General features: G+C 41.8%; 2 protein-coding genes across 9 annotated transcripts in view; both read right to left on the reverse strand.

Annotated features, from left to right (window-relative positions):
• The window catches only part of LOC126565322 (40S ribosomal protein S5), a 326,252-nt gene that overhangs the window by 238,792 nt on the left and 66,641 nt on the right, over window positions 1–20,819 (reverse strand). The gene's annotated exons all lie outside the window — the stretch shown is intronic.
• The window catches only part of LOC126564152 (protein PALS2), a 536,462-nt gene continuing 529,646 nt past the window's right edge, over window positions 14,004–20,819 (reverse strand). For 4 of the 5 annotated variants that reach the window (XM_050221103.1, XM_050221099.1, XM_050221100.1 and 1 more), the window contains 7 exons: window positions 16,391–17,080; window positions 15,450–15,707; window positions 15,174–15,384; window positions 14,935–15,105; window positions 14,696–14,859; window positions 14,441–14,515; window positions 14,004–14,324 (listed from right to left, as the gene is read on the reverse strand). In XM_050221103.1, coding sequence (XP_050077060.1) covers window positions 14,148–14,324; window positions 14,441–14,515; window positions 14,696–14,859; window positions 14,935–15,105; window positions 15,174–15,384; window positions 15,450–15,707; window positions 16,391–16,738 — 1,404 coding nt within the window. In that variant the 5' untranslated portion in view covers window positions 16,739–17,080 and the 3' untranslated portion in view covers window positions 14,004–14,147. Of the gene's footprint in view, window positions 14,325–14,440; window positions 14,516–14,695; window positions 14,860–14,934; window positions 15,106–15,173; window positions 15,385–15,449; window positions 15,708–16,390; window positions 17,081–17,161; window positions 17,185–20,819 lie in introns of those variants that run through there. The other variant, XM_050221102.1, reaches the window with a different exon arrangement.

Below are 20,819 nucleotides of genomic sequence, written 5' to 3' on the forward strand. Positions count from 1 at the left end.
TTGGCTTGCGGATTCATCTAAAAGAGAAATTCACCAACCACACATAAAACAATTTTCATTGAAAGTTAAACCTGCATCCGGCAACATCATGCTTTAACATTTTCTATCTTATTGCACTAAATTGCCCCTTTGGCATAATATTTCCCGGGAAGAATCGGTGTCCATTTTAAACTACCCCATCATCTCATCGTATTCAGATCTACACAACAATCTGTGGTTGATGGCAGAGGGCTAACTTTTCTAGCTCAAAACACACACACACACATACACACAGTCGGGCTGAAGCAACTTCTGATGCATGCCCGACGTCATGTTGCATAGCGCAACATACTGCTGCTGTCTCTCAAAGGCTGTCAAGCTTACGGAAAACTTTCACATACAACTATTCTGCTGCTATTTTTATTTCCTTTGCCAGCAGTTCCAGTAGCAGCTATCCTTACGATGCTTGCGAATGTTTGCACACTTCATCGCTTAAGCAGCAAATGGATTGGTAGTATAATTAAAAAGGTTTTCCAAACTTATCAGCCACTAAAACTTTTCCATAAGTATTTATTAATTTAAGTCTAAGTTTACTTCTAATAATGCTGGCACAAGCATCCCAATGCTAGCAAACCAATAAACGTCAGCTGCCAGCCTGCATCTTCCCCCACAGTAACAAGCTTTATCAAAGCCCAACGCTTGCAAAGCTTGCAGCTCACGCGTCCTCATCATAAAACCAATCTGCCACGTAAGACGAACTGCTCAGACCGGCCAAAACCTTCCTGTATTGCTGCAAATCGGTTCAAAAATAATTACCAATTACATTATCTCTCGCTGCACGTACGGAACCGGGCCTGGTACTCGAACCACAACAGCGTGCTGCACAACACCGTAACACAGCATCATACTTTCATAGTTTACACACGAAGAAACAATTTATTGCCCCTTAGCTTAGTTGCAGTCACTCTCGTGTTTCACCACACCGGAGCCTTCACTCCACGCAAAACAAAACACCGCGGCGTACGTGCTCAACAACCGCTTTTTTTTAAAGAATGCACAAAACATCTCGTACCAGTACCAAAAAAATGGGAATGAATGTAACCGTACACCACCGCATTGCAATTACGATATGGATACTGAGCGAGCAAGTGCTATCGGTATTGTGCTACCAGCGTGCTTTTGCGGTACAACGGTACCCAGCTGAACTTTCAGCGTGGTCAAATGCAATTTTCAGCTGAAAAATTAACACTCAATTAAGCTTTGGCTATGAGTTTTATTGCGCTCGTACAGATTGCGCCCATTTACGAAATGTTACATCTTTTGGGATGGTTTAGTGATATTTCAACGGTAATAGAAATGTTTTCAAATGATTACAAATAAAATGGTCAACTGGTGGATGCGAAACATAACAGTTCAAAGTGTGATTTTTATTATTTATGATTTAAAGAAGTCAAGAGACAAATTTTGTAGGTAAGTTCCATACAAGTTATATTAAAAATTTAAAAATTAGGAGAAAACTAAATCTAACTTTAAATAATCTACGTTTTTATGTGAGGCTAATTTAAAAAAGAAAAAATAACTTAAGATCAAGATCGCATTTTACAAGTACACGTTGCCTTTTTAATTACAATTGAGTTCATCTACCGTCATCATTTCTTTTGTAAGACAGCTCAAATTACTGAATAATTTTCTCCTTTCTTTTAGCTTCCTATTCAATCACATCACGCCATGTTTAACACAAAAAAAAACAATCGTCCCTGAAAGCATGTAACCTTATTTCTCTCCTTCATGTACCCCGTATACTTCGTCATTCTCGTTTTAGGTCATCGAGAAAAGAGAAAAAACACACACACACTGCCGAATCCGGATCAAATAAAAGAAGCAAACACCATCGTCTCACCTTTCGCGCTGGGTAATTCATCGTGATCGCGATTAATTTTCTCATTAAATCATTCACAGTGTCTGTTTTCAGGCGAGAAGCACCCGTTTTCGTTGTTTTTTTTTCGCTTCACACTCTCTCACGCAGCGGAAACTGAAACCAGCTGACGTTACGATGATACGGCCATCGAAGGCTTCTGCTGCTGCTGCTTGAATGGCAACAATGTACGTTGGTGGCCGCGATACAAACTCCCTCCAGCCCTGATGCTTCTACGGTGCCAAAAGAGTCCTCTTTCATGTGCTCGTCACGGATTTGTCGTGACGGTTCGTAAAATTCAATTAACTTGCCCCGAACGGCAGCCGTCTGCCGCTGCTTTCTTCTTCGCAGGCCGGAAGCGATGGATGCCTTCGGTGCCGTTTGGTGTCTGTGCAGCTGCCGGTGGTTCGATGATGAAGCGCCCTGCACGAGGCTCATTTCATTCCGGAGGGCCATTTTGACGAAACTAATTGAATGTCGCGAGTTCAATAAGGCACAATTTCAATTGAATTGGTGAGAAAAACGGCACACGGTTGCGGAATGGATGAAAAGTGTCAGGCACAGGCGTTTCTATTTTCGCAACATTGGGATTGGTTTTAATGCGTTTGCGAATTTTGCTGCTAATGGTAGGCTAATAGCTGAGACAGATGGTTGTGCCTGTTGGAGCGATATACGTTCAATAGAATTTGTCCTCACTTCTGGTGCACATTGTTCACTTCTCAAGCGTTATCTTTTGTACACAGGGTTTGAATTAAAACTAATTTCTAAACGATTTCTTGGTGGATTTTAACAATCCTGAATGCCAGAAACAATGCTGTTTAAAATTGCTTCATATCAAAGACCAACCTAACAAGACCAGACTAACAGACCTGTTTTAGTTTGCCTTTTTTATCAAAAACCATAAAAAAAATCGCTGCAGAATGATTGCAAATCTCTGTTAAAACAAATTTAAAAAATATCTCTCTCTCTCTAACACGCATAACACGGACAAACACACATGGAGTTTTATTCTTCTTAGCAAAAAATAGCTACAACAAGCCAACAAGCAACTAAACTGTTGTTTCGAGGCACAGTTTTTGTTCGATACAACAACCAAAAAAAAAATCACTAAACATTTGTAGTATTAATTGATATCAATAAAACATTCCCAGTGGTTGGTACTCGCAACATCAGCAAGTGCAATAACTATTCATCATCACTGGGACGTGACCATTCGGTAGGCTTTCGGTAACGATTTCTAACATGTTTCCCATTTCAATGTTATGCTTGTTTCACTGTGAAACAAGCAGTGACCGGTGGTTCAAAGCCTAGTGAGAGAGAGAGAGAGAGAGAGAGAGAGAGAGAGAAGAAAAAAGTGACTTATCCAGATAGTTTGTGTAGTTGCAATAAATTCATTTTATCTCCTACGAGCTATGTTTTAATATGTTCTGCATGTTTTGCTGCTTTTTATGCTCGGATTGATTTGTTGGATTTTTGTGGGAAAAAAATTGAAAACTGGTTTTTTGTTCGGTAGGGTTAGGTGACCTATTTAATGAAACGCTTGTATCAGGAGCAAGAGATTGTTTCGTATTTGTAGAACAAATTATTGAAGTTTTGTAAAAATTTTTAAACATTTGTTATAAATCAACAAAACATGATTTTCAAAATGTATTTTTAGGCGAGCAAAAATTTTGGAATCATCACCAACAACTCAACCTAGTAAAAGTAGTGATACAATGATTCGGATTTATAAACGCACATTATGCATTCATCGATATTGTTAGACTCAACGTTTAACAAACAAATATGAAAAAAACCATGAATTGCAAAAACGGGAGCTGGAGTGGAGATCAAAATTCAACATAGCCGTTTTTTGTTGGGCTGACGATCATTCATGAACACAATGCGAATGAAAACCCAATAACGTGTGTTTTGTTTCATCGGATTACTCTGGAGGAAAAAAGTAAAACGATATAAAGCGAAACGATACCATACGATATGAGTCATCAAAAAAAGTTCTATTGGTAGCTAAAGCTAGCCTACACGCAGAACATACAATGCGGTATTCATTCATGAACGCATTTTAAAAGCATTCATGAGTAGTACAAAAAACTTTTAGAACAATATTGAAAGAGACACAACAAACCCCGTTTCGTTCGAGCTAAATTACAATAAAAATTGATCACTGGGAAGCGATAAATTAATCCAATAGATTCTAATAAAGTCGCAAACTGACTTCAGTGCAAAACAGGAAAATTAAACACAAACTCAAAAAACAAACTGAAATAACTTGAATGATTTTTGCAGCTCACATGAGATGCATTCAAAGAATTTTAGTTTTATTTTTAGTTAAAACAAGCATTAATTTGTACATTAAATTTTTGTTCAAGTAACTTTCAAATGGGTTAAATCCTTTGTTTTTAATATCCCTGGTATTTTTTCACGAACTGTTTGAGAACCCGCTTTAATACATCTAAAACTAGATAACATGTATTATAAAAAGTTGAATATGTTTTGTAAATTGGCTACACCCTTAAAACAGCCTTAACACAATAAATCCAAACATGAGACTGAGCTTTTTCAAATTCATAAAAAATGTAAGCCATCCCCTACATTTTATGAAAAAGCTTAATCCTGCAAGCATACCTTTGCTTATACGTGCTAAGGTCATATGGACGATAAAGTTTCCATTCCTACACTCAACTGTTCCGACGACCCGCGAGATAGGACGGTAAGATTTTCTCTTTTCAAAGCCATATAACAAAACGGATCTTATGCCCTACGAAAACACCATCCATAAAAATGATATATGAAGGTTCATGCAGTCATATGAGCCAATAAAGCAAAAGGTGTCGTCAGTCGAATACAGTTGACAAGGTAACTGCAACCATTTCCGAACTGACAACCAGACATCGTTGAACTTTCATCTTTTATCGTTTATTTTCTTGATACATACTCATGCAACATCGGAAAGAAATTGTACCTTAACACAACGGAAAATAAAACACTATTTAATGTTACTTATTTTACGAGCTACTAGGCGTCTCCATTGCTGTACACTCTTTCAACAAAATCACCAGGTTACGGTCGCAACGATTACGTCCTTACTGTAGAACACCGGATGTAACCAATCTTTAATGGGTTCCGGAGCTACGCATAGTGCGTGTGCGTCCTTTTCACCACTCCAGAATGCCCCCTAGCGCCGTTAGCAACAATTTAATTTCCACCGGCTCTAATGGAAAGCTCAACTTATTGCGCAGTTGTAAAACTCATGCATTGTTTTGCACCAAACAATAACCACCTTCCCAGGAAGCAAACCGCTTGTATTCGCTACGAACGTCAATCCCTTTTCAAAACACTCGCACACCCAAGCGTGCTGTCCTTGCCAGTGCCAGGGGGTTCCGCGCTCAAACGAGTTCAACAAATTTCAGTACAAACAAACGGCGCGTTTTCCCTCCCGCTAGCTATTACTGCTAAATGTGTACTAAATGAGCTCGTTACTGCTTTCACTGCTCGGGCTCTTCACCGAAATAATGAGCTTTTGCCGTGTCTTGTGTGTTTACGCTTCTCTTGCAAGTTGAACGGCAAACTCAATCAACAACAGCCCCCAAACGCAGCCCGAGCTGCCAGAGTGATTAACAGCCGAAATAGGTCAGTTCGAGGCGTCTTGACAGATTGCTTCTTTGCTCGCCAAAAACTTTTGCGGTAAAAGTGTCGGATAGCGTTGACAGCTCATCAATAAGTAATCTTCCGATCTTCCGCGTTCGGCATCTTAATCAATGGATCTTTCACGGGAAACGGATTCTATTTTGAAGAAATCTTTTGTGTGAGCAGGATCACTGCCTTCAAACCAGACAGTTTTCCAACGCCACAAGGGACAATCAGCAGGGGCTGCCTGTCATTATGACGTACGAAAAATTAGAAAACTGTCAAAGAAAACTCTTTTGTGAGTGACTTTATAATTATTTTATCAAACCAATGGCAAGTGGTCGCCGCACCTTCACAGGCAGCCCCCAATCGAAAACTGTCACAAATCATGCGTCCGATTTAATTGTGTATGTGTATGTGTGCGTGCGGAGGGCAACGATTTTATTTTTACTATTATTCAACTGACCTCAATTGGTGTCAACCGTTCATTTATGGGTTTTATGCAATTAACTGAATAATTGATGATTCACGCTTTTCGCGTGATGATGATCGATCGATTAAATTGATTTCTCATCCATCGTGAACTACTTACTAGTGTGAGTGGTACAAGTTTATGGCATTAATTGTCCCACACGATTGGCAAAAACTGAGGCTTAAAAAACAGGGTGTCCCCATAAAACAAAATCGACCAGTGGTATTTAAGCTATTAAATCATATTTTATCGATTTCGCTTTGCTATCGTTACGCTGAGAGTAATTGCTGACTGATTTATGTTTGACCAATTTATGGATAGAAATAAAATGAAGATAAAGTCAAAAGTCCTTAACAACACCAACTCGATTGACAACGTTGTAAACTTGTGTACCTTTCCATAAAACCACCAACCTTCTACAAAAACCTAAAAGTGATCACAATCAACCTAATATCACATCGGTTAAGCTGGTTCCTAGCCGGAACGAATCCAGGAACCACCAAATGTACTCACGTGAAACGATGGCTAAACTGCAGTCATTAATTCCAATCCCAGGACCAGTGTCACGGTTGAAGTTCTCCGAGTAATTCCCCTGCAAACAAAATCCATTCGATCGTAACACACCTTTAGCTACGAGAACCCACGAATTTCGCCCGCAGCCCGCATGGTCTTGTTAGTCACTGTTTTCGAACATCAGTACGCGGAATGCGTTTTTACTAATTCCCTCGAACTTTGGAGCTTCCGGAACAATTTCGTGCATCGTTTGTGGAGACGAAATTTTTTGAGGTTATGTCTAGCGCTTGCCTATTGTTCGGCCAGGACCATACTGTTCGATACGCGTTCAATATTTCTCCTGAACGACAGAACATTCAACCAAAAACACGCATACTGTGCTGCAGGAGGAGCAAACGCATCCTGAGCTAGTCCGGAATGTGTGCATCGCTGCAGCCGTGAATTCAATTTGTGCACCACAAATCCAGAACAGGGGTGTTCAGTTCTGCGGTTCGACATTTTCGCGTACCATTGGATCACTTTCGGATACTACATGGTTTACAAGTTTGAAACTTTGTTTTCCAATCGGTTTTTTCAGGCTTTCCAATCAAATTAGCGTTGTCATTACACAATGCTTTTTACAGTGATACTAAATAATATGTTGATATAATAGAGTCCCCTAGAAAAAATGCTACACAATTTAAGAAATTCGACTCAAAATTCAATTTTAAACAACAGTATGTCACACAACACTCTGCATTCTCTCCAGCAAATAAATGAATAACTCGCCTTTATTAAAAATTCCACACATAAATACCTCCCACCGGTTCGGTATGCTTTGCTGCCGAAATTCGGAGTCACCTCCTCATCACACTTCAATCCGATCCCCTTCGATTTTCCGCAGTATCATGAATAAATTGTACGGTTTCCCGCGGTGTCGTTACTAATCGTGTCAGTCTGGATGCTGCTCGGAAGCCACCCACAGCGTGTCGCTGGTGGAGATGCATTCAGAATGTTTATAAAGTCGATCACCTGTGGTTGAAATTGTGGGCAAATGAGAAGAAAAAAACGGCTGCTCCATACTGTTCCTACCGTTCGACTTTATGCGAGAGGTTACACGGACAAGAAGTTATTGACATCGATGACTACATGATTTTTTTTTATAAATTATAGAACTTCCCGTTTGAAACAATGCATCAGCTAAATTCGTAGTCAATAAATTGTGATAAAAGCCCACTCCAAAATGGAACCATAATTTAACCAATTTGCTGTAACTAAAAACAACGCCTGTTTCCCTTGAATAAAATATGCATCCCACAGTCATATATTTTCATTTACTCTCCCCAAAAAGGGCGTTTGCAAAAAATGCGATATTTCTACCACAAAAGCCTCAATTTGGAGCACACTCACCACCACCATCAGGACAATCTCGTAAATCGTTTCCGATCCCAAAATTATTGACTAGTTTGCTAGCAATGGACAGTGGAGGATCATTTTTCTTCCATCGAGCAATTGTTAGCGTGGAAAAATCCGAACCCATCTCCGCTTCATTTATATGATTATTGATGGTGACGAATGATGGTTGCCTCGAACAATCTGCCATGGCAAGCATAGGCACCACTACTGAGAAGGATAATCGACCTAAAGGGTCGGATGGAATCGTTCAAACGTCTTATTTCGATGGGTTGAAGATTGATGATCGGTACTGAAATTTATTATCTCTTGCTAGAAAACTCCCCCCCACAGATCGATTCGGACGGGGTAAGGAGGCATCCGTTTGATGTGGTATTCAAATGGAACCACTATCCTTCAACCCGGGACATGAAGTTAATGGAACTGATGCGAAGGAATCAAAGCGATAGCGTAACAAATCCTTAATTAAGAGACTCAACCCATTTATCATAGGCTCCCGTCAATTCAGTATGATTTGCTTTGCGCGGGAAATTAATTGAAATTTTCAATTACAATTAATTGTAGGAACGTTTTTACCGCTTCGAGAAAATCCCTTAAACCTGTTCACCGAGTTGAGCTTCTAATTTTGAGCCCTACATTAAATGCTGCCTAGTGCACTCGCTTGTTCGCTTGTTATGTCTTTCTTAGAGAGACCCCTCATTGTTTACACCGAAATCACTGTTCAAAGTTCGCCTCGGTTTCTTTAAGCGCTACTACACTAACTTCTTGGTACAAATAAACTGCACCGGCCAGCAAACTTTCAAGCACAATTGAATAACACAAGGCTTTACTTTTCAATCTTCTCAATTTTCGCGCCACCCACCAGCGACTCGGGTCAACGTGGGAATCGACGAACTGCACCGCTTCAGTGGCGTTCACAATTAACGCCACCCTCCCTCAAACCAAACCCAAACCCATTTCCAACCGAAAATCTTACCTACCCTTCCGTAAAATTGATGTCAAAGTCAAACGAAGGATCTGTTCCACTTGATTCTTCTGTTTCCGTTTTTGCTGCTGAAAGTCTCTCCCCAAAAGCAGAAGTCCTTTTTTCTTTTCTAGATATGGCACTATCGAGCTTTTTTCCCCGTTTTGCACTCGACACGACTTCTTGGAGTCTTTCGTTTAGTTTTTTTTTCTCTCTCTCTCACTTCAAGTAAAGAGCAACTTTTCCACTGAATTCATTCGGGGAAAATATTACATCTTTCACGTCATCAGCGAACAGAGCTCTCAAGATAATTGCAGCGGAAAAGTAGCGGAAAACTGGCACCGTACCAATGAGGACGACCATGGGCAAGTTTTTGTCTTGCTTTGAGAATTGAAAGAACGAGGAAAAACAAACTTGTTCTGCCGTAGGTTAGTAAGACTAAGAAGATTTTCAGTGATAGCTGCAAAACTCCGGAATTAAAGGGACAGATTCTAGCTCGAAAGATATGGGAAAGATAAATAGCATGATAATGAGCATCTAATTAATTCAAACCCATGCAAATGTTACAATTTACGTGTTGATGGTTTTACGGCTCGAATGCGATGGGGGATAGGAATAACGATTAAAAACTCTAAAATCATTGTACAGGGTTCCCCTGAAAATATGTTCAGACAAATCACTTCTATTAAGCTGAACGGCTTGTTTGTTCTATTTTTTCGTGATTAAACAAACGGTTTTTATAACATTTACCATCATCGATTCAGACGCATTAGTCAATAAACCTTTTTGGCATAAAATAAAAGTACAATTTTTTTCCTAAGGACAAACATTCGTTGCAGCAGAATAATGAATCGAGTATAGACACGGCTGGATATCGAATCTGTACGTTAAATCTACTGTATCGTGACAATATCCTGACCATTGAAAGAAAACATCTGTTGCGATCTAAATACACTCCAAGTACAGTCTGCCTTTTCACCCTAAAAGAACATTCACTAAGTGTCCCAAATGTCCTCGTCCTTTTGCCGTCCATTTGCTTTCAAGTAGACATTAAAGAGGCTCCATTTATCGCTCCCGCTCTTAGTTTGGGTAAACATTCCACAAGGAAACATTCCAAATAGATGCAGAAGGATTCCCTGTTTGTGGTTGGTATCCCTCTTCACTCTTCGAGAGCGCCAACATGTCACGCAAACGTAATAGACATCATCGTACACCACTTGCTTCTGTTGTAATCTATTCCCCGAATCAGAACAGGGAGCCTGTCATTCTAACAACCCACAAAACACATGTTAATCAGCGCATCAAATGATCTTGATATGTGTCATGGAACAACTATAAAATGCCTAGTGATTGATTGAAACGATTCACTATGTCAATCGTACTAACCACTCACAGTGCTCAGAGTGCTCTACAGAGAAGGGTAAATAAAAGTGGCCATTTTTTAATTTACAAACAAATGATTGTTTTGTGTATCAAATCAGCTTCATTTAGTTTCATCCTCTTGAATTAAAGTTAATTTAGAAAACGATACACCTTCTTGTTATAATTTCCGTTTTTCTTTCAAGCGAATCAAACTTACTTTTCTCCTTGTTAATTTTCACTCCCCACATCGAAACACGATTACTACTAATAATGCTTTATGTTATCTAGCATAAAATCTTCCTACTCATATCCCCCGCCCCACACCTTAAATGCGAACGTGTCCCACAGGATAGACACAATCGTCGCAAGACGTTCGGAGACCGTCCAGAAACTGAAAGCATTCCAAGCGCAAAGAGCGCGCTCAAGCAAAACCACAAAGCAAAAAAGACAACAGCACAAACACACACACACTAGCAACAGTCTCCGCACTCAAATTCATCTTTTTTAACTTTTCCCTGACCATTTGCTGGTGCTTGTTTTTTTTTTTTTGTTTCGTTTTTCATTTCTCCTTCGCTTGACACACAAGTGGTGCCCGGGAGATGTCTTTCATCTGTCAACTGCAGGATATGAACGTCACAGCCGTTTTCATCCCACCCAGCTCCCATTGGTCGTGATGACATTGAGCCATTTGACTCGTCTCCATGCCGGTACAAATCTACCTTCTACCTTGCCCTCGGTCGAAAGCTTCCAGTTCTAGCGTTGGGAGCAAAAAGAAAAGCACCTTCACCGTCTCTAAAGTTCCGTTCAAATTCCGTCACACAGCTAAGGCTCCTCGGAGCTATCCGCAATGTTAAAAGTGCTCCGGACGAAGGGCAAGAGCAACAACAAAAAAGTGAGCAGGCAAACCGTGGGAAATTTGGCCTGATGAAGGGGCAGAAAGGGTGGCGGGTTGGAGATGGAAAAACATAGAAACGAAACATGAAACGCAACGCAAAACAAAGCGTAAAGCAAATATCGCCTTGGTCTTCAGCGTCCTCTTAGGCTGACAGCAAAGGCTAGCAGGTGAGAGTTGAAGCGAGGAGTACTCTATGACGAGTTCATGTTCCACTTGGAATTTGTCCTCCCGTGATGAGCACGTCATCTGGCAACCTCTCAACTTTCGCTCTTTGCGGTCTGAACCGTGAAAACCTTCGCCGGTTTCATCCCATTTTGCACCAGGCTTCCTTCAACAGGATGGGGAATTAATAGTGTCGGGAAAGGTTTTTTTTTCCTCCGGGCCGTGCAAAGCGTATGCGACGCAAGAAAAAAACAAGATTGTGTCCCCAAACCCTCGGAGATGCTCAGGGTGCACATTGCAAACGAGTCTTGGGAGTGAATGTCATTTTTCGCTGTTGCAAAGCTGGATCTTTTTGCTCCGGCGTAGAAACAAAACGGGAGGAAAAAAACAAAACACGCCAAAAGTACGACACGGCTCATCGTTAGGTGAGCAATGAAATGGATACACCCCACTTGATCACACACACATACACGCGCTCACAATGCGCATCGTTGCATATGTGAGTAATGAAATGATGGATCCTGGCCGCTGTGTAGCTGCCATTGCACTAGGCATCACAATTTAAATGACGTTCGCTTTGGCCGCTGCTACTGTTAGCACTCGTAAACGAAAAACCTGGGAAAAACTTTGCTTGCTGTTTTCATCTGTTCTATTTAATATGCTTCAATATTGGTCACTGCATCACGAGTTAAATGTTTGTTTTTTTTCCCCCATCCGGTAGGTTCTACAGAGGACGAATTGAACCGAGCACCTAAGCCCCAGGGACTGCTGAAACACATTTCATTAGTGCATGCACAAATTATTGGACGCATTAGGGGCTGCTAATTGATTAAAAACGGTCCTGGTTCGATACGATTGGGAATGCCTGAGCATCCTGAGCGCCTTTTTCCACGCATTTCCTAACAACTATCTCTAGTTTCTGTACTGTACGAACCTTATTGCATTATGAAAAGCTTATTGCCAATTAAACTCACAAACGCTGCATCATCGGCCACACTACCTCTCTTTGGAAACCACCACCAACGCCACACTTACTAGCAAAGACAGCCGATTGATCTTTGAGCCCTCGCTTTAACACTCCCTTAAGACACACGCCCCGAAGTACGACCGTGAAATTTCTCCATTGGCAACCCTGCCTGGATTCAAGTGGGATTCTAATTAAGTTCTTGAAATTATCCTCCGTTTTCGGTCGGTAAACCGGTTACCGGCAGCAGGCCGGTATGACGATTCAATTTATCGATTGCTTTAATTATCACAACGAGCTCCATCAGTGGTGGAAGCCTATAACCGATCGTCGATAATCAGCGAATATTCCTATAGTTAGATAGGGGCTGTACTGGCTGATGGGTGGGAGGGGAGCGGAAGCAGGAAAGCAAGGTCTGATTGAGTCAATTTGGTGCCATGTGAGGATGAACTTGTTTGGTGTGGTAGTGGTGCTATAATAGAGTTGGTTTTGCGAATGCGTTGGATTAAAAAATCAATATTTTAAGCCGTTCGGTACAACGAACTTTTGGAAATATTGGGATGGAATTATTAAGCCTTAGATATGCATGTATCGGTGCGATGGCGCAAGGCTTTTCGAATATTATTTCGGCTGCTTTTCGGACAACTACAACTCATTCTTCCAGGACAATTGAAAGTAACTTATTACATAGCCAGCCCGATGGTGTAGGCAACAACGACGCCAGTCTTCATACGGCAGGACCGGGGTTCAATTCTTATCCGGACCGTCCCCCCGTTTAGAAGGATTTCTTCTAAAAAGGACACGAATAATCGCTAAATTCAAATCATCTTTACTGAACGCCCTCAGTGACCATTCTCCGATGCAATCTGTTTCAAAATTGCATACAATCAGGAGGTGTTCGGTTTAGGTATTCGAAAATCCAATAGATGGCGCTGACACCCACAACCAATTTTTGAAATGCATTTCAAATGAGCTTGTGCGAATAATTTTATTAATTTATATGCTTTTTTGGCGATCCTTGCAAAACTCAAAACATTACAACTCACATTTCACATACACTTCTAGCTGCTTTATTTCGCCTAACATATAAAATTCGATGAAATGCTACAACAGATTTCATAAAACAAACAGTTTGAACCATTCATACACGATAGCTTACAGCTAGCAAGCAAAAGAATTTTTCTCTTGTTTTGTATCAATTATTATTATCTTGTTTTTCTTTTTCCTACCACTCTACCGATCATATAACTCTCGCTCACAACACAAAGGACGGTACCGGAAGAGCAAACTATAGAAATAATTGTAAAGTAAACGAATAAAACTCATCTTACACGTTAGAAATACCATTTTCTAAAAAAAAAAGCAACGACATGCAAGGCTACTGCACTCGCGCTAAAACGGTTTGCACCACGAACTCGCTGATTGCTGCAGGGGCTAATGTAAGGTAAAACAATACAGTACGAAAGTAAAGGCTGGACGAATTCGACTCTGATCTTAAACGCTACGGGGTAAAATACTAACATCGAAAGGCGCTTACGCTGATACGAGCTAAGGTGATAAAGAGGATGTACGTGTCGAATATGATAGTACTTGCGCGATATCTTGATCCTGATGATTGTATGATTTTTCTTCCACATGTAAAGCGGTAATATTGTTGGTTGGTACTCGTGCTATCGTTTTCTTGTATTTTGTATAAGGCATCTGGAGTGTGCAAAAGCCTTTAAAGGCAAATTTCAATTATTCGGCTGGATCTTTTCTATTGCCTTGCTACCTTCACGGAGCGCATGAAGCAGAATGAATGCATTACTATATGGCTATTTGAACTATTACTTGAATTACTTGACGCTCGGTCGAATGATATTTGAACACATAATTCACGATTCCGTCACCGAGGAGGGATTTCTAGTAGATCCAGTTCACCGGAACCCACTGGTGTTCGTGTGACAGCTGCTCCAGCGCTTCCGTCACCTGTCGGAATATGTCATCGAAGTCTTCGTTCACAATGACCATGTCCAAGTACTTGTCGTACTTTCGCTGTAGTAGCGCACTCTCCTCGACAGCGGATATAAGATCATCGTCCTAGAAACAAACCAGAAATAAATTAAAAACCAGTGAGAAAACTTCCAAAGAGAAAAAAAACACCACAGATAACGGGAATCACTCATCCACAATCATGCAGAACAGCGCCAACTTACCTCGTACAACGATGCCAACGATTCCAGTGTCTTTGCACGGCGCGAACTGTAGCGTATAGAGCTTTGACGATCAAACTGTAAGAAAACCGAGCACACAAACATGCCAGAATGACACACAAACGGCAAGCAATTAGTTAGGATGCAAATAGTTAAATAAAGTCCGTCTTCTGCATTAATTATGATCGTTAGAGAAGTTTGAGCTAACATCCACATCGAGAAAAAACAACAACTCAATAAACAGTTTATGGCTCTTACATGTAAATTTCTCGTGGAACCGCTCGCCGATCTACGCTCCGAGTACAACAACTTCAGCTGTTCCATTCCCGGTGATGCAATAAACACTACGAACGGCATAAACTCGGGACTGTTGTGAAGAGTTTTCAATGCCGCCGGTGAACAATCCAGAACACACATTTTACCTACAGCAGGAAGACAGAAATTGTGTTCATTGCGATCATTGGAAACTAATCTATCATGTCCACAAACAAACCTACCTTGCCGAATCACATCACGAATCGAGTCCAGATGCGTACCGTACAAGTTACCATTATGCTCACCAAACTCCAAAAACTTGTTCTCCCTTATCTCCTGCTCCATATCTTCACGATCACTAAACCAGTACGCTTTGCCCGATTCCTCCAGTGGTCGCGGTTGACGAGAAGTGTCTACAATCGATAGTAATAAAATTCTATTAGATTTCTTCAACCAACAAGAGATTTCCTCAAATACATACGTGGCAATACGGATCCGAACTTGTCCGGATCACTGTTGATCAGTCGGTTTTTCAGCGTTCGTCTACCAACTCCCGCCACACCGATCAACACCAGCGTCTTTCGCTTGAAGGGTGGCATTTTGGTAACTTCCTCGTACAGCATCAGGTCCGCCTTATCGAACTCCCCGTTCTGCTTCGTTTTGTACAGTATCTTTCGCTTCTTTTTTGAAATCTGCAAACAAAGCATCATTCATTAGTTGTAATTTATTTAAGTACACAAGAATTGCTACTACTTACCCTTGTGCCGCATATGCCTATCTTGTGCACGAAATCTGCCTCCGGAGGTACGTACGCCTGGCGACGTTCCTCCAGCTCCTGGGACGGTATCAATCCCGTCGGTCCATCCTCTCCGGCATGCTTTGCCTGCCACCAGTTCGGATCCTTCACGTTGATAATCTGCAGTATGTCACCGCGCATAAACGACAGTCCGATCTCCTTGCACGGCAACAGATTGTCTTCGTTTGGGTCGTAGTCGAACAAGGCGCGCATATAACACTGAGGATGAAACATTGTTAAGAGTAACACATTTGGAGAGCAAAACCCAATTAGTGAGGCTTTAGAATTGAACGCTTTTTACAAACATCCTAAGGCTACCCTATCGCTCTAGTTTCGTTTTGTTTTCGTGTGATTTTAAAAGACCTAAAATTTGACTGCTGCTGATCCTGCGCGATACTATACACTACATTGTACATACATTGCATACATCGATGAAGTGCACTTTTAGCGTGGTTGTGGGTACAGTACGCTGGTGTCAGAGACGCTTGTGTGACGCTTGTCGTGAGCAAGCAAGAGGGCAATTTTTAGCACACTACCACAAGAAGGCGTCGCTGCTGGAGTTTGTTTTGCTTTCAAACAATAAACATAAAATTATGAAGCGAACATAACATACTAACGAAACACTCGCAAACAAAAAAACTAAGTTATTCAAACAAAATGGGCACTCACAAACTCACGAAACTAAAACCACACTTCAAAGAAACGAAAGCAGAACCAGAAATTGGCGTCAGATGTGTGCTAAAAACCCAAGGTTAACTAGGAACGCAACACACAAACACAGCGAACTCATAAAGCGTTTGGTGCTAAAACACGCAGCACAGAAACGAAACTACACAACTAAAGACGACTAGAACAGAAAACATAATGGAAAAGCCAATGAAGGCGAAAAACACTCCACTTACCGTTAGCTTCTTGCCCGAGTCTAAATTTCTTCCATTCTTTACCTGTCCACCGGCCATGGTGATGCGGGCAGATTTCATCTCCTCCTCAATGCTCGGTCCAATCTTCAACGTTACCGATTCCTTCGCGACCGATATCTCGCCCTGCAGCTCTTCGGGCGTGGTCACGGGCACACCATTAACCTCCAGTATAACGTCGCCCGGGTGTAGCAACCCTTGGCGATCGATCATACCACCAGCGATGATACGGGCCACAACCAGCTGATTGTGCTCGTCCACCTCCACCGTCAACCCGAGTGGTTCGTCCGGATTTCTCCGGATACCGACCATCTTGATCGTTTCACCGGGCATATCGTTGATCGTGAGCAGCTCTACACCGGAACCGTCGATTTCGCTCGCTGGACTGGATGGACTACGATGGCCGTTACTACCCGGACTGGAACCCGTCGGTGCGGGAGATGTTGTTGCTGGTGCTGGTGGTTGATGTCTTAGCTTCTCTAGCTGCGTTTCACCGATCTCGTCGTGTGCTTCGAGTAGGGCGCGAAAGTGTGGATAGCGGAAGATACGGGCGAGCTCACGGGCATGCGGATTCCGCGACAGGCTACAGCGATCGATCACCTCCTTCAGCAGGGGCGCGTTGTCCACTCGTACTGGACGTAGTGGCGCTGGTGCTTCCTCGAGTTTGTCTTGGATCTAAACGCACGAACGCACAGGGAAAGTGAATAAAAGATGCGTGAGAAAACGATTGGTTAGCGATGCAACTACCTCAACTACCTCGGGTGAGTTCAATCGTTGTACTATAGTACCATTCACTACCAGATCTGTACGCTAGTACGCCCCACCAGACATGAGATAAAAAAGACACAACGACTTGTTCACAACATCGGATCATGCATCCGTTCCCTAGATGTATTGGTGTGTCGCTTTGTACACGATTTGATCAAGGTGACGCAATGTTGTACGGTATGCAATGTGGTACACTGTGCCCCACCTTGTGGCACATGTGGTTGCTGATCACTCAAACATACGCGCAGTAGCGCGATCGAGGTTGTTTGGTTCGTGTACTGCAATTGACACGCTAGTGGCACGAACACGCGCCTTTGAGAAAGATAATATTAATTGAAACGGTAGGAAGCGTGGAATATATCACTCTCATCTGGTGCTTAGAACGGAACCGAGATGAATCATACATGGTCAATTGTTTTGATGAAGGGAATTCTCGAGAGCAAAGGTGACTCCATGAGGTTCCCCGCTTACATAAAGTGGGATTTCGCAAAGTCGCGAAAAACACTGGTATTACAAAAAGAATAAGACTTCATCTTCTTACCTAGTTAATCCTCTAGCTTCGAACCAGAAATTTTAGCACTGCTTGTAAACACATCCTCTTCAAAGCACACCCAGACAACGACTAAACACAGGGAGTCAACGTTTTACAACCGTCAGAGAGATTCCGTGCCGCAAATGCACTGCGGAATTCAATCACAATCGCAAACATGCATACATGCGCATGTGTTTTGAATTGCAATTAAACACGCGACCATACAAGTTCGAAAACAATTTCAATTACACTGGTCCAATGTTTAGTATCATCGGGAAGTTTTTGATTTAATGCCCCAACTCTGTGAATTGTTTCTTATTTTGATGCCTTAAATGGAACTTTACAACTATCTTTTCATCGCGATAAAGCAATTGTGTTGAAAGCTAGCGTTGGAAGTAAATTAAAACTTTAATAGCCACTGAGGATTTGATTTATATCCCGGTAGGATAGGAAGTTTCTTTTCAAACACTCAAGAAAGTAGAAGAGAAGCAAGACATTAAAGGGCTCAATTCATCAACTTTAAATCCCTGCATAAGCCAGTATATTAACACATCATTGTCAATCATTTTCATTAAACCTTTAGAATAGGTATTTCCTGCCCATGAAAGATCCGGTCGGAACATTATCCTAATTATGCAGCATGCATGAAAGCGAAGGTACGAAAGAAGATTCCTAGTGAAGGATCCCCAACATCCGAAACGGGTTCGTTGCTTACACACGAATAATAAATAAATCTTTTCCTTTTACGCCATACCTTCTGCTCTATCTTGATTCATATTTTAACACCTTTTTTAATAATTTGTTTCATGCTGCTTCGCTTGGTCTGCATCTTCCACCACGAAGCATAATTCGGTAGAGGGCAAACACTACCTGCCAAGTCACTTTTCCTAATTTCTTTGACCTTCGTTGTTTCCGTTTTGTGGTGTTCCTTCTGCTGGCATCAGCGCCAACGAACGTTACGTTAAAACGAAGTCGAAAACAATCATCCATCCACGAGGTAGGAAAACGAGACTGCGGGAATAACAATAGAACACCACCGTTTCTCTCGGCAACTTAAGGTACGAGACACGATGATGCGCTTTCACCTCAAATGCAAAGGGCCAATGCAAACGAACTACTCCCCACTCTCATGTGCGGTGATCTTCCAGAGACCTCACAACTGCTGGCGTGAAAGTTGATAGAAGGCTTCCCGTTCGTATTATATGACGGGCATGAATACTTGTACTTCACTGAACAATCGACGTGGAACTGGCCCTCCTACCGGCTCCTACTCTTGGGACGAGTTCTTGTCCTCTTGGCCAGTGTTTCTAGGTCACGTCACGTCGGGAATACGCTCGCAACGAACACTGACTCCCAATCAACTATCGACCAGACAAACCTCCCTCTACTGGGTGGTACCTTCTGCCATGGGGTGATGTATATTACGTTCGATGTTATCGCTACCCGATGCGTTACATGTCTTGGGCGTTGGTTGGGAGTTGCGCTAAGAAACGAATGTTTATTGTGTATGTGTTTGTGTACGAAGACGATTTCCAAAAGAAGGGAACAATCGTTGCAAGACATTTCTTATTGGAAACCTGTATAACTTAGAACCCATTCGTCACTGTAATTTTGACTTTTGAAGCGATCTTCACCTATGCTCGTCTAAAGATCCCATCAACCAACAGTTGCATAGACCACAAAACCCAACGTCACTCAAACCGGCGAGTCAAGGGCAAGCGAACGAACAAGGGAACTCATTTTCTGGGCCATTTAAAGCGCATTATTAAGTAACAAACCAGTATGCTAATGGGCCTGCACAGACCGGTAGAACAACAACCAGCGGTATTAATGCGAAAGATCGTTTACCACACCGAGCTCACACCGCCGTTAGGACGTTGTGGTGCGGCAGAGCTTCTGACGCGCGATTGCTAATTGAAATGCAGCAGAATTCCATTCTCCGGTTCACGATCGCTAGGAGTGTAGCCATGTCTTCAGGGTGCTCTATTTACGTTCTTCGCTTCCACCCTGGGGGCTGGACTAACTGGACGATTACGATTTGAACGGGGTTTGAAAGTGTCTTATGCGAAAAAAAGCGATATCGCTTTGAAGGTTTATCGCAATCATTGTTCTGTGTCTGATCGCTAGAAGGGCGTCACGTGACGTCATATTCAATTCTCTTTACTTCCGCACAACATTATCTTTTACCTAGGAAAAAGCAACATACGATCAATTAGTTTGCACTCTCCATCGTAGAGTTCACTTCGGGTGAATCGCGTCCCAAAAACCCCTACAAAACAACAGATGGTTAAAAAAAAGATGTGAAAATAAATATAAGAACAACCATAACACCTGAGAGCATTTTTCAGCTATTACACAAGCGGTACTGCTTGCGGGTCAATGCTCTGGAGAACTTCTATTTTTAGGCACGCTTTGTCCTAAGGGAACCCCCAAATAAACCTACGCAAAGAACGCTAGGCTACGAACGTCAAGAAAATGAAATAAACTGTGCTAGAGAAAGTCACCGTAAAAGAGGAACGATTTTTTTTTCGTTCCTGTTAACGTACAGGTTAGGGTGAATGAACGTTCCCGGTGGAAGGTCATGAAAATAGGGAAGAAGGATAGGGAAGCTTAAAACCACAAGCGAGTCTAAAAGAATTCCGTTCCGGTTGAGCCGTTCGTCCGTTTCGTGATGGTAAAGGAAAATTAATCAAAACAAAACCTAAAAGCATATAAATAATTCTCCGCAATAAAACAAAACCAAATCATAATGTTCGTTACGAGAAATCAATAATTTATTGATCACTGTTAGAATGTATTTGTAAAACAAAACCGTTCGGGCAATAGCTTCACTACACTGTCATGAGCGTTCAACACAGCACGAGGTTCGTCGCCTGCGCGCCACACAACACTGACAGCTGAAGTCACTTTTACAATAAAACCGTCAACTTAAGATTAAGACACTATTACGATTATGAAACTAAAACGTTAAAAAAAAACACAAAGAAACTTGCTTCGTCTTTGTCGAAAATGGTTTGAACCAAGAAAAATGGAGGCACATTAAACTTGCCGACTATTCGCTTACTACTCGCTTGCGTTTCGATTGTGCGTTGCGTATGATTATTAAACGTTTCC

This window comes from Anopheles maculipalpis, chromosome 3RL (assembly GCF_943734695.1).
Source record: "Anopheles maculipalpis chromosome 3RL, idAnoMacuDA_375_x, whole genome shotgun sequence".
In the NCBI taxonomy this organism is placed as follows: domain Eukaryota; kingdom Metazoa; phylum Arthropoda; class Insecta; order Diptera; family Culicidae; genus Anopheles; species Anopheles maculipalpis.